This window comes from Petaurus breviceps, unplaced genomic scaffold (assembly GCF_028583685.1).
Source record: "Petaurus breviceps papuanus isolate PSGF00001 unplaced genomic scaffold, PetGlider_PUasm1.0 186, whole genome shotgun sequence".
NCBI lineage: Eukaryota > Metazoa > Chordata > Mammalia > Diprotodontia > Petauridae > Petaurus > Petaurus breviceps.
The window spans coordinates 43,660,328-43,674,314 of record NW_027185798.1 but is presented as its reverse complement, the minus strand read 5'-3'; the positions used below and the strand labels follow the sequence as shown (position 1 = coordinate 43,674,314).

General features: G+C 40.0%; 2 protein-coding genes across 5 annotated transcripts in view; one reads left to right on the top strand and one right to left on the bottom strand.

Moving 5' to 3' along the window:
• The window catches only part of ST7L (suppression of tumorigenicity 7 like), a 59,818-nt gene extending 54,939 nt beyond the window's left edge, over positions 1-4,879 (bottom strand). For all 4 annotated transcript variants that reach the window (XM_069090357.1, XM_069090360.1, XM_069090358.1 and 1 more), the window contains exons 1-2: positions 4,175-4,879; positions 1,284-1,366 (exon numbers count right to left, since the gene is read on the bottom strand). In XM_069090357.1, the coding sequence (XP_068946458.1) occupies positions 1,284-1,366; positions 4,175-4,733 (642 nt within the window). In that variant the 5' untranslated portion in view covers positions 4,734-4,879. The remainder of the gene's footprint in view (positions 1-1,283; positions 1,367-4,174) is intronic.
• A 24-nt stretch (positions 4,880-4,903) lies between these two features.
• Positions 4,904-13,987, top strand: part of CAPZA1 (capping actin protein of muscle Z-line subunit alpha 1) — a 43,401-nt gene continuing 34,317 nt past the window's right edge. Inside the window, 2 exon segments of the mRNA XM_069090362.1 lie at positions 4,904-4,959; positions 4,961-5,078. Coding sequence (XP_068946463.1) covers positions 4,919-4,959; positions 4,961-5,078 — 159 coding nt within the window. The 5' untranslated portion in view covers positions 4,904-4,918.

Here is a 13,987-nt window from a genome sequence, read left to right as displayed (position 1 = left end):
AACTTGGCTTGGCTCCCTTTCTTCTACCATACTACAGCTGTTTCATGCTTGACCTGAAATGGCTTAATTCTACTTCTATTCCTACTGAGACAACAGGGAATTAATTATCACTAACTGTGGTCCCAGTTTAGTGTCTTCCTAAGAAGTAGGAAGAAACTTCTTTGAAACAGAGAATATTGGGGCGGCTAGGTAGCGCAGTGAATAGAGCACCGGCCCTGGAGTCAGGAGGACCTGACTTCAACTCTGGCCTCAGACACTTAACATTTAACTAGCAGAGTGGCCTTGGGCAAGTCACTTAACCCCAACTGCCCTCCAAAAAACCAAAAACAGAGAATATTTCACAAGCAAAAATTGTTCATGAGATATGAAAGTTAAAATATGATTGCTTCAAAGTCAGGAAAAACAAACTGTTCTTCACCAATGACCTACCAATAATTTTTTCTGCAACAACTACATTATAAAATATTGACTCCTGTTTTTTAATTACTATACTGGTAATTACTATATATAATATAATATATGTATGTATAATGTGTATAATATAATACGTTATTATATTTTTTCATAACCTAGCTCAAAATATGTAAATACAAGGAATTATTAAACACATGGTCTTATATAATGAATACTAATTTATAACAAGTAGAATAAGAGTTCCATAGAAACTTTACTTGACTCTCCCCTCTTTTGCATGTTTAAAAACCCATTGGTTTTAGGAATAGCATTTAGCTGTATTTCTTGCATACCTAGAATTAGAACAAAATAGATTTAACTCTGAATAAGACTCATGTTTTTATTTAAAGTTTTCATGGAAAGTTGATGTAAATTTCCCTTCTTTTGCATATTAAAAACCCATTCCTTTTACATATATTTTATGCTTGTCTAGAATATGTTTTACTATGGATAAAACTTCCAAATAATTTCATTTTGAGGCTTATATTTCACACTTAGCTTTTACCCTGGATTCCTTAATAATGCACAGAAATGAATCAAAGTAATCCATTTCTTAAGACCAGCTTTGCACTTTAATTCAATGGTCAGTACATTAAAGTTACTTCCCAACATCTGTTACATCTAAACAAGCACCAGTATTTCTACTACAGCTGGAGAGCACCACCTAGAGAGGAGAAAGAAGAATAGAAGAGTTCACTAGCATAAGCACGCTATACTCCTGCTTTTTTTCAGATTGTAATACATTCTCAATTTACTTTGCCATCATCTGTTTTTCAAAATTTGCACTAATAAATGCACAAAATTAATGGAAAAAAATACAAACTACTTACAAATATTAGTCCAGATATTAGAGATGATGTCCCTGTTAGTGCCACATAGAATTTTGGAGTCAAAGAATTTAAAAATGCTGTCACTGAAATGAGAAAATAAGTCCAAGTGAAAAAACATTAAGTTCTGAGATATATTTAATGTGGATGAAAACACAAATATACATATGAATAAGAGTCTTTAATTCAGGTAAATCTCATTTTAAAAAAAATGCAAATTCCAAAAAGGTTACTTCAGACCAACAATTTCCATTTTGTTATTACTTCTTATATAGAAGGAAAATCTAATCTTCTTAGAATTTTAGGTCATTAATTTGTGGAATTCCAAGAAGCATTAAAAATCAGTAAAGTGCTTGCTTTTGTGAAGAAAACCAATAACCTCAGTCATATTCAATTATATTTACTTTTCTAAATGAATGGAGACCTTACTAAACTTTCCTCAGACAGAGATTTTACTAGAGACATCAACTCACTCCTTAATTATTTTGCTGAGGTAAAGACATATTTTCAAAAGAAAATGCTGAAATTTGACCTAGAAAATGGAGGGCATGAATCAGGAACCATTGATTCTGAAAATGTCTTTCTGGGTTACTGTTAGAGAATCAAAACAACTCAATAATAAATGTAACAAAAAGAGTTCAAAGGATGATTTTTACTTTGGTTCTATCCTCATGCTCTAAATAATGGACTAATCCAGGGGTGGGGAACTGAATCCAAACAGTCAAAGGACTGCACTTGAGGACCTAGAGGGCTACATGTAGCCTTAAGGCCACAGAGTTCTCCACCCCTGGATTCTTACTTCAGGAGACTGTTTTTCTTAAATACTCTAAGTCTTAAGAAGGAAATTTTTAAAAAATTAAAAAAGTCAAATATCATATGTAAAATGGAATATGGACAGTTAAAATAAAATGAGGGAGGGAAATTTGTCCTCAAAAAATACTGCAAATACTGAGTGTATGAGTGCAGTAAATTGAATTCATAAGACCAGATGCATTCAACTTTTAATGCAAGTGACTATTTTATTCTCTGGCTGCAGCACAGAACATTGTTTGCTGGACTCATTTATTGGTTGTGGTTCTGTTTATTTCTAGAACTACACACTACTGCTCAGAACAAAGAATAATAAAGACTAGACAGGAATCTCAGGAAAACAACTTCTTGGACAGCAGGAAGGAGTCTTTGCTCTTCCTCAAACTGTCTTGCATTTTCCACCTGTGAGTCTTGTTTCTAATGTTCCCAGTGTGAAGTGTCCTCCCTCCTTCACTTCAACCCAGGCCCATTTCAAACTTGATCTTCACCAATATCTTGTCATTTTCATTTTACTCTCCTATTCTATCTTGTATTACAATTTATGCTTTATTGTTACAGACTATGTCCTATCCATAAAGGCAAAGATCACTTTTTACTTCTATTTGTATTGGCTACAGCACCTTGGTTCAAGCCTGTGATTTAATCAAGCTTGGAAATTCCTTCTACCAAAAAAAAATTAGTAACCAGCTGCTCAACAATTTAGTCTTGGAGAGTTCCTCAGGGTACTGAGCAGTTCAGTGACTTGTCCAGAGTCACACTTGTAATATGTTTCACAGGCAGGACTTAAGCCCACTTAGCCCTGAATCTGAAGTCTGCTCTCTAAGCATCATACCTTGATGCCTCTCCAAATAGTTCCTTACAAGGCAAGAATCAAAAGATTTGGCACTAAAAGATGCAAACTTAGCATTATATATAGATGAGAAAAATTAGGCCAAAGAAATGAAATGAGTGTTCAAGGTCACTGAGGCAGGAAATATTCAGACCCAGTAAATATTCAAATTCTCTTTCTACTGTACCCAGCTACCTTTACACAGAACAGGATTTCATTACGTATCTACTGAATGAACTTCTCGACAGTACGTGGCTATCAAACACAAAATTCATTAACTTGGTCAGAGAGGGGAGTCTTAATCCAACTATAAGGACCCCGGAGGGCTGCATATTGACTTAGTTTCAAAATGTAATGTTGTGTGTGTTTTATTGTATTTGTATCTACTTCGTTAAATATTCCAATATTTTAGTCACGCACAAGGAGCTCGGGAGTGTGGCCAGTCTGACATTTCAGGCTAATGGCAACCCCCCTTAGGAAATATTTTAAGAACTGGTGTGACATCTATCCTTTGAGCCCCAAATCACCCCCCAACCAGGGGAGGGAGAGAAAGTAGATTTTTGCTGATTATTTAAAAAATAAAAATTTTAAAGCACAGGTGTGACCCACACTTCACTCTCTTCCCCCATCTAGCTATAGATGCAATAAATACAGGGTGCCCCCAAAGTTTTAAGCTTTTCAATCTTAAATTTAAGCTTTGATACGGATTAAAGTTTAAACCTGCACAAAGATCTTTTGGAACAGTTCGTATTTATTAAGCTTCTTTCATGTGCAAAGTTCCACGCTAGTTGTTGGAGAAAGTCAAAGAACACCCCAGAATTGGTTTCTGATCAATATCTGCCAATATGCATACGGTAGATGCCAGACAATGTGCAGGGGGGCTGTGGGATCCCTTCACCTCTCCCAGCATCCTCACGTGTAAAATGAGGATGCCGGGACCCGAGAGGCAGCCTCGGGACCGTGCCAGCCCAGCACGGAGGGAGTGTCGGCAAGTCTAGGTAACAGCCTGCCCAGGGCTGTGCGCTCAGAGCACAGGGAGGGGGAGGAGCCGGCGCCGGCTCAGCCCAGGCTCCCGTTTGACAATCAGCTGCAGGCCGGGGGAGGGGGGAAGAGGGAGTAAGGGAGCGCCCCCTTCACCTCCCCCCCTCTTCCCCCACCTCTTCCGCCCCGGGACCTAGGGGCCCCGCGTTCGCCCGCCCGTCCCAGCCCGCCCTCCCCCGGGGCTCCCAGCCTCGGGGCGGCCGCGGCCTCTCACCCGCCGCCAAGTTCTCACACAGCCTCAGGGGCGCCCTCAAAGCGTAGAGCAGCCCCAGGCCGGCCACGACCCACAGCGAAACGCCGGCCCCCGCTAGCCCGGCCCGCAGGCGCTGGGCCCAGCCCGCGCACGAGCCGTGGCCATCGGGAGGGGGAGGAGTGGGCGCCGCCGAAGCCGCCGCTTCGCCGCCGTCCGCCATCTTGCTGATCCCGCGGACGGTCGGGAAAGAGGAGGCGGAGGCGGCGGCGGGAATCCTGGGATAGCGGCGGACCTGAATGAAGAGCGGGCAGTGATGAGGACACCCCAGGGAGCCGGGAGAAGACGAGATGAGACCTCCCTTCCGGCCTTGGGGAGGGGTTGGGGGGAAGAAACGTCTGTGCCCCTCTTTGTATGTGGACCGGAGTGGAATTCGCGCCCCATTCTGAGGAATTGTTATTAGCAGGGGCTTTGCTGACACTGAATCTCCATTGACACTCTCCCCTCCCCCATCACTGTTCCCTAATGAGCTGTGAAGTAAGCCGTGCTTTAGCCTGGGGGCGGGGGAGGGGGTGGTTATCATGAGCCCCGCACATCGGGAGCAGTCACTGCCAGTCGGTTGACGCAAGATTTGTAGCTTCCGTACCACTATGAGCAGGGCTAGGGCCTGTCAGTGCTAGTTAGTGCGAGGAGAAAATGAATGGCTTGGGAACAGTCCCAAACAAACATGGCCTTCTGGGGCTCTTCCGCTTCGTGCCCTTAACGAACATGGCGCAGCGGCGGATGGAGTTTCCGGAAGGCTCCCCACCCCCTACGTCCGGTTCGGTCATCCCGCTTCCTTCCCGGCTTGCTTCGCGCGAGCTGCCGGGCTGGGCCAGAGCAGCCCAAGATGGCCGACTTCGAGGATCGGGTGTCGGATGAGGAGAAGGTAAGGACCGGACCGCCCCTCCCCTCCGGCCACCCCTTACTGGCGACTCGCTAGGATGGGGGTTCGGCCCGGCTGGATCGGGGCTTTGATGGGGGCCTCCAGAAAGAACGTACTGCGCGGGGCAGGGCAAGAGGCAGCACTCGGGACGCGCACCTTGTCCGGCTTCTCCCCCGGGGCTCACCGCCGCCTCTCGGGGGCCCGAGTTCCCCATTCCTCCGCTCGCCTCTTCCCGGCCGGGCCCGAGCCGCTGCCCCTCCCTGCGGCCGTGCACCCGCAGTCCCCCGAAGGCCGGGGATCTGCCCTGCCGAATGCTGTCCGTGGGCTTTTTAAAATATGGGGGGAGGGAGGAAGTCGCGACAAGTCTTGATATGACACTTCTTTCCCCCCTTTTCCCGTTTTCTGCCCTCCCTTTCACCCCTCTCCGCTCCCCAAGTGCTAGGCGTGACGGGGGCTTTTTCTGGGCGAGTCACTTCCTGGTCAGGGTGGCCGCTTTTATTTATTTATTTTTCTTTTTTTTTCCGCCCCTCCTTTCTCAGGAAGGACTGAGGCTGTCAGGACTCCTCCTCGACTGGGCGAGGCTGTGGGTGCCTGCCCTCGGGGAGCCCTGGCCCGACCCCCCCTTCCCGGGGAGCCAGGCTCCGGACCCTTGGGGTGTCGCCCCGGAGCATCCTTTGTTTTTAAAGGTGGAGAGCAGATTGTCTGTCTTTTTGCCATTCTTGCCAACGTCTAGTAAGTTTGAGAAGTGAAAAGTGCGCACAGACCAACTCAGTCGTTCTTTCTCTCTCTGTCGCCCGGGTCAAAGAAGAACGCTTTCCGGCTCTTCGCTGCTCTGTCCACGTTTTCTGCCACCTTTGATCCAGCTGTTGAAATTGATTTAATGTGTCACTTGTGAGAGTGTTAAGGAATTTAAATGTACAGTAAGGCCATGTTACTGGGTGGATGGGACGAGACCTTTTTCCAAGATGACTCAATTCCTGGTTGTTTCTGATATTTTTGGTCTGCGGCTTTAAATAATTTCTGCAGTAGTCCTCACACATGCTGTGGGGGCTCATTAAATATTGGTGGTTGTCGAAAATGTGGAAGATTGAAAAGTAGTCAGTTTTCACAGGTTGGGTTCCATGGATAGACTCACACACTTTTCAGTAGTAGAGATTGAGTTGATGCTAAAGACTTAAATATTTAAACTGCTCTTTAAGCACCAAGAGTTCTCTTTGAAAATTGGTACTTATTAGTATTGATAACTTAAAGTGTAAATCATTAATAAAAATTTTTCCAATCCCCAAACAATGACCAGCTCAATTTTATGAAGTAAGAATTACAACAAAATTTCTGTGCAACAGAAGGATTTGGATATTTGTGGATTCTGTTGTATGTAAAGCATACTCTGTGGTTTAGCATTTTGTTGCATTCTGTCATATTGGGTAAGCCTAATTCAGCAAGCATTCATTAATCAGCTACTATGCACTAGAAAGTGCTAGACAATGAGTATAGTCAGTATGTCCTTTTAATTAAAAATAGATTGAGAATCTAAAACTGACATTTTGGGGAAATTGTTTTGATAAGAGCAATTAAAATGTCTTCGGTCTTCGGACATGCTATACATACAGTATACCATCTGTTATTTTTAATAGAGAATGATTTATAAGGACATAAACCAGAGAAATCATTTGTTATGTAAGATTATTTAATAAATGTCAACAAATATTTAAATTAATTAATGATTATTCATGAAATTTTAGTTGATAGAATATCACAATCTCAAGAGTTGGAAGAATCCTCAGAGGCCAGTTAATCCAACTCATACCTTAGCAGAATCCCTTCTGCAGTATACCAATCATCCTTCCACACCTGTGGTGATAGGGAATCTACCATCTCATTTAACTTTAGGATAGCTTTAATTATTAGGAAATTTTTCCTTACATGGAGAATAAATTTACTTCCTTTTAAATTTCCTCAAATTGCTCCTCTGCCTACTGGGGCCAAAGAGAATAAGTGCCATTGTTCTTCTAGGTGATACCCTTCAAATACTCAAAGACAACAACCATGTCCCCTCTTTCTTTCTTCTCATAGTTTTCCTTAAGCCAAAGAAATATTCACAGTTCTATTGATTATCCTAAGATAATATATGTAGAATGGTGATAATATAACCTGTCAGGATCTTTTTGGATTTTGACTTTGCCATTCATTGTGTTAAAGTGTTCCTAACTTCATATTAATTGCAAATTACATGCAAATATATATATATGCAAATCCATAACAGATTTTAGTATCAGAATCGCTTCCTCCCATCACCAAGCATATCCCTGTTGTCTAATTTCATGTCAGACTAAGCAAAATATAATTCACACACACACACCAAACTCCATGGTAAACTCTAAAACTAGTAGAACTAGCTTTGGGTTACTTATGTTATATACCTGTACTGTAATGCCAAGGAAAGGCAACTTCCCAAGGTTCAAAATACCAGCATAGGTGCTCTCCATTTTATTCAGTGACCAACCAAGAACAGAGAAGATCAAAACATGACATCATTCCAAATACAGCATTTACTAAATGTGATTAAATAATCTCCAAGGACTACCCCACCCCAGGACCTTCCAATCATTCAATCAATTACAAAGTCCCTGGTCTAAATACTTCTCCACCCCTAGGCTATACCTTCATTTAGTCCACCATAAAGTCCCTCTTCTCAAATGGAGATTAGTTTCCAAACATAAGGTCAAAAGTTCCTTCATTTGTTCAATCACAGAGCACAAAAAGGTCAAAGTTCCCCACCCCTGGATCACAATTGAATCTACCCCAGAGTTACATCAAGTTTAAGCACAGCACTTAATACCCAAATGGAGGTCTTTTCTTCATCTTGACACCAGGCAAGTTCTCAGCAATCTTAGTTCCTGGGGAGACAAGGCTTAGCAAGGCCACAAGATACATTGTCAGTCCCTTCATTAATTCATCCTCTGTCTGTAGAACAGTCCTAGAACCCCTGAAAACATTAGCAAAACCCTCTCCCAGGATTTCTGTAAACACACAACAAGAAAATCCTTCTTCAGGGCTTCTGAACCAACAGAAAGGTTCCCAGACCCCTGCAACAACAGCACTGTCCTTCACCAGTGGACAGTATTCACTCTCTGTCTGCAGGACAGTCTCAGGGCTTCTTAACCAAAAGCCAGGTTCCAGGACTTCTTCAACAACAGGACTGTCTTTCACCAGTGGACAAATCTGGCAAAAGAACATCAAAACAGACAGACAAAGTACCAGCAAATGTCTCCTCAGTCCTTGGCAGCTTAGGGGGCAGGTCTCAAAAGTCCAGGGCAATTCAAAGTGGCCACCAGCAATTCTCTTAGTCTCTCTCTCTGCCTCCACGAGGTGCTGCTTCCAAAAAAGTCCTTCTGCCTCTCTCTTGTCTCTCCAAATCTACGTCACCAGCTCCTCCCAGTTCAGGACTCTTCACTTCAACAAGTTCATCCCACAGGTGGGATTAACAAGCTCTGGGTTTTAACACAATCAATTTGAAAACCAAGCCAATACAGGGGAATCTTTAATTGCCATTACTATCACAATACCCTTCCATTAGTGTGGATAATTACGAAATGACTGATAAGGTACCATTCTAACAAATCAGTATGATTTTGATCTAGATTTTTTTATATTAACATATTGCTAGCAATCATCTGACTTCATACCTTTCTAACTCAATTTTCAAGATCTTTTTGAAAACACTTCATTTTGTTGTGTGACTAGGAGACTTGGGTTTTTTTTTCCTTTCGTGTAAATTGGAATTTTTGTGATGGTAAGAGATGAAGGATTTAAAGGGTATTTTGTTTTCCATTTGCAGAGAAATAACTTATTGCCCCAGACACAGTACCGTACATAATTCCCAATAAATATTTGTAGATTGAACTATGAAGACTCCAGAGCCTCTTCCCACAACATACTGTGTATATGGTACACCATCAAGCATTTTATTATACAAAATGGCTGTTAATAATAACTAATTATTTTCCCCTCATCAACCCTGTTGGTGGAGGTAGGTAACAGGCATTGAACACAAATTTTAATATCAGCTCTGGAAGGGCAGAAACTCTTTGAAACATAATTCTCTTTCTCACTAGTGCCTAGCACAGGGCTTGTTTGTCACATAGTAGGCATTCACTAAATGCTTGTTGACTGTCACGTTCAATTTTACACAGAGCACTGAAGCTCAGAAAGATTAAGTGACCCACAGCTGCTTGTTCTTAGATCTGGGATTTGATTTGAGACTGTCCACTATAGTCATTTCACCGACTGGAAGAAATGTTGCAGGGCATATTTTGTAACCAGATAAACAAGGCATTCTTTCTTTGGGATATAAAATAATTTTATTGTAAAGAGCACTTCCTTGTAGTGTAGCAGGATGTATCAGAAAAAGCCAGTCTTTGAGTCAAAAGACCCAAGTCATAAACTTACTAGCTGTAGATAGTTAGGTCACCCATTGGATAGACCCAGAGTCAGGAAAACCTGAGTTCAAATCCAGCCTCAGATATATAATAGTTGTATGAGCCTGGGCAATCTATTTAATTTCTTTCTTCCTCAGTTTCCTCATCTGTTAAATGAGGATATTAATAACACCTCCATCCTGAGGTTGTGAGGATAAAATGACATAATTATAAAGCACTTTGCAAACCTTAAAGTGCTACATAAATACTACCTATGGATATTTATAGCTATGTGATCTTCAGCAAATATCTGAGCTGCTTAGTTTCCTCATCTATTAAGTGAGGATTATACCTGTCTTGCCCAACAAGCATTTATTAAGGGCTACTATGTATCAAGCTCACTGTGTAAATCATTAGTAAAAATTTTGTTCAAGGGGCAGCTAGGTGGTGCAGTGAATAGGGCACAGGCCCTGGAGTCAGAAGGACCTGAGTTCAAATTCGGGCTCAGACACTTGCCATACTAGCCGTATGACTTTGGGCAAGTCACTAAACCCCAGTTGCCCTCCAAAAAAAGGCAAAAAATAATAAATCAATGAATAAAGTTTTGTTCAATTAAAATGTGCATAATTCTTTCCACAGAAAAGTCAACAAGCTCCTGACAGCTCAGGGTATCTATGGCCTCACTGTAATCAGTCATACTCATTTTAACATTTTCATTCTATTTTTAACTATATTCTGAGTCCAGTGAAATGGAAATTAAGAAAATATTATTTGGTTTGCATGTTTATGGTTGTGAATGTCTTAGAGTTGATAAAAATATTCTTTAAATTAGACTTTAGTCTTTTATATTCACAATTCTCACATTAAAACTGGTTTAAAAAAAAAACAAGCTAAATGTTTTGAGCCCTTGATTTGTTTTTCTGTTTTTCTTTGCAGGAAAATCTGAGTTTTCTGATCTGTTCCCTCTTTTTAATTATGATCTTACCTACATTTAGTTTGTTGCAGATCGTAAACAGAGAAAGTTTAAGAGAGCTGAAGGTTTGGGGGGAAGTGGGGTTGGTTAAAGTAGAGGATATATTTTCTTAATTTGTTTTGACATCACATTTATTTTCAGAGATTTCTCTCTCTTTCTCCCCCACCAGCAAACCTTCCTTTGTATCAAAGATTAAAAAAGAAAAAAAAACACAATTCAGCAAAAACAGGAATTGTCTTATTGTAATAACATGATACCGAGTATATTTTTTATTTTTGTCTTTACATAATTTGATTTTTCTGAAATAAGCATTAAAATGTTTTCCAAAAGAGTTAGAATTTGATATTTATTGTTTGATATAGGCTTCTCCTTACCTTATATGCATTTATCTGAAAAAATAATGAAACCAGTGAGTCTCTCAGCTATAACTGCTCAAGTTTCTATGCTTTTAACAAAGAGGAAGTGGGCTCTTTCTAGTTCTCCATTTTTACCTGAAATGGTCATGATCTTTTCAAATAAACCAGGAAACTGAAAGTGCAGAAATTTACAAAAATGCTTCTAGTCTTAGTTTTACAGTAAGAGTCTTCAATACATAAATTGTCCAAATATATGAACAAGCATTTTTTCAAAAGAAGAAATGCAAACTATCAGCTACGTGAAAGAATACTCCAAATCACTCACTATCAGTACATGAAATTTAAACAACTCTGAAATTTCACAACTGTCATATTCACAATTTGACAAGACAAAAATGATATGTTAGAGGTATTGCACTGATATTGGTACTGTGAATTGTTCTCTCCATTTTGAAAAACATGAAACTATGCCAGAAAAATCACTAAACTATGTGGTCTTTGATCCAGCCATACTACCACTGAACTTACACCCAAAGGAAGCCAAAGACAAAGGGAAAGGTCCCATACATACAAAAATATGTACATATATATCAGCATTTTTTTATGGGAGTAAAGAACTGGATGCAAAACAGATTCCCCTTGACTAGTGGCATAACAGATTATAGCATTTGAATATAATTATGCCAGCATAAGAAATTACGAACGTGAAAATTCAGAAAAACTTGACAAGATGTATAAGAACGGATGAAGAACAAAGTAAGCTGAACGAGGAGAACAATTCACACGACTGCAATAATGTAATAGAAAACAAGAATGTCATCACTGACTTCATAGGACTAATGACAAAACATACCTTCTCTTGGCAAAGAGGTGCTAGATTAGGTGCAGAATAAGGCACATGTTATCAGATACAGCCTATATGTTGGTAAATTTTACTTAACTAGATTTCTTTGTTACAAAGGATGGTTGCAGTCAGTGATGGAAAATTTCTTTAAATCAATTTTTAAAAACAGTAAGATGTCACTTCTGCTTTCACTGATGTGATAATGAATATCATTCCTTAGTTCCAAATATTCTGTTTGATAGGGTGAGTATGATAAAACACTGTAATTAGAATGCTTGAAATAGGCAAATTTATAGACTGTGTATACTAAATTGCCTATTCCCACTATAATTTATTTTTTGATATAAATGTGGGACATAACGAAGACAACTTTAAGTTTGAAAATAATGACTGACTAGCCAAAAAATAAAATTGTTTTATGTTCTATTGTTCTAAATATTTTTGTACAGTTTCCAAGACAGCTGTTAATGTTCAGTATGTTGCTTTGAAATTTAGATAATAAAACCCTCCTTAAAACCTCTTTCATAGCACTAGTTTTGATGCTGTCAGGTGAAAATAAATGGCTATATATCCTACATGATTTTCTTACCTTTAAAGTATGAAAAAGGAATGCCAGAAAATTTTATTGTAAAGTGAATTTTTGTTTGAGTTTTCTGTATTCCTGTTGAATTTTCTGGAAGATCAGAAAAGTAATCTAACTGGAAAAAAATGTTGTTCCTGGGTATAATGATATTACTCTTGGGTTTCTGATCTCATCAGTGTGGATATTCCTTCCAACAATGTAAGGTCACAGCTTATCCATGCCAGTTCAACCCTTGAAACCCTTGTCCATGTCATGTCCCATTATCTATAAATTCAACCCAATGGACTCCACCTAGTGTGCTGGAGCTGTACCTCTCTTTCTTCTGACATCCAAGAATATCACTGAACTACAGGAATTATCCATTGATTTCCCCCTGATTTTGTCATGTGATGAGACTTTTTTTTTTTTAATAATATTCTTTACTCCAGTTCTTAATCATTATTCCTTATTAGTTGTATGTCACAGCCTTACACCTACCATGTCTCTCCATTGCCTTCTGGATAATACTTAATTTTACTTCTTCGCACCTGTAATGTTCCATGATTCACAGTCATCCTCCACCACTGGAAGGGAAGGGGTATTATAAAGGTAGGCCTTTGTTTCAGGAAGAAGTTTGGTATCATTAAAGGAGGCTTAAAGTTTGTTAAAGGCAATATTATCATATAAGTGGAGAGATTGGAATAATGATAATAAAAATGAGACTTCTGGGTGATTCAGTGGATTGAGTTCTGGACCTGGAGGTTGGAAGACCTGAGTTCAAATATGGCTTCACACTGTGTGACCCTGGGCAAGTCACTACACTCTGCCTACCTAAGTTTCCTCAACCATAAAATAATAATGATAATAATAATAGTACCTATTTCCTAGAATTGTTGTGAAGATCAGATGAGGTACTTATATTACACTTAGCACAGTGTCTGTCACATAGATGCTTTATAAATGATAACTATGATGTCATTGATGTTCAGAAGGGAGTGAGTTTAAGAGAAAAGAAAATTTGTTCTGTTTTGAACATGCTGCATTTATAATTCATATGTGCCTGAAAAAGATGTTTCAGTTCAAAGTGCCCATTAGGCAACTGATGGTGTGGGACTGGAGAGAGAGAGAATAAGGATGAATATACTTGTCTGTGAGACATTTGTATAGAGATGATTAATTGAACCTATGGAACTGATGAGGTCACCGAGATAAAATAAAAATGGAAGGGAACTGAGAATATTTGACTTGAAAATCCACAATGAGAGAGTACAGTATAGATAATGGAGTAAAAGAGACAGGAAAGAAGTGGTCAACAGAAGAACCAGGAGAGTCATATGCAAGAGGACTGGCTGGTTAACATGTAAAACGCTGCAGAGAGTCCAAGAAGGTTAAAGACTGAGAAAAAGCCATCAGATGTGGCAAATCGATCTCTAATAACTTTGGAGAGAACAGTTTCAGTTAAGGGAAGTCAAAAACTAGATTGCAAGATGTTGAGAAATGAGAGAAGTAGCGGCAACCGGAGTAGATGGCTAACGGTGAAAGGATATAAAGATATAGGGAGATATTTGTCTGAAAACTTACAGCATATGCAACTTTGACACTTCTCAGGTATGTCCTCAGACAGGTTTGTGATCTTCTCATTGTGGATGGTCCCTTTGGCAGTTCAGTTCACAGCGCATTCATGCCAGCCCATCCTGTGCAACACTTATCCCTGGTCTAACAGTGCTACAGGAGGTTTTGCCATGGGCAGTCCTGTCTC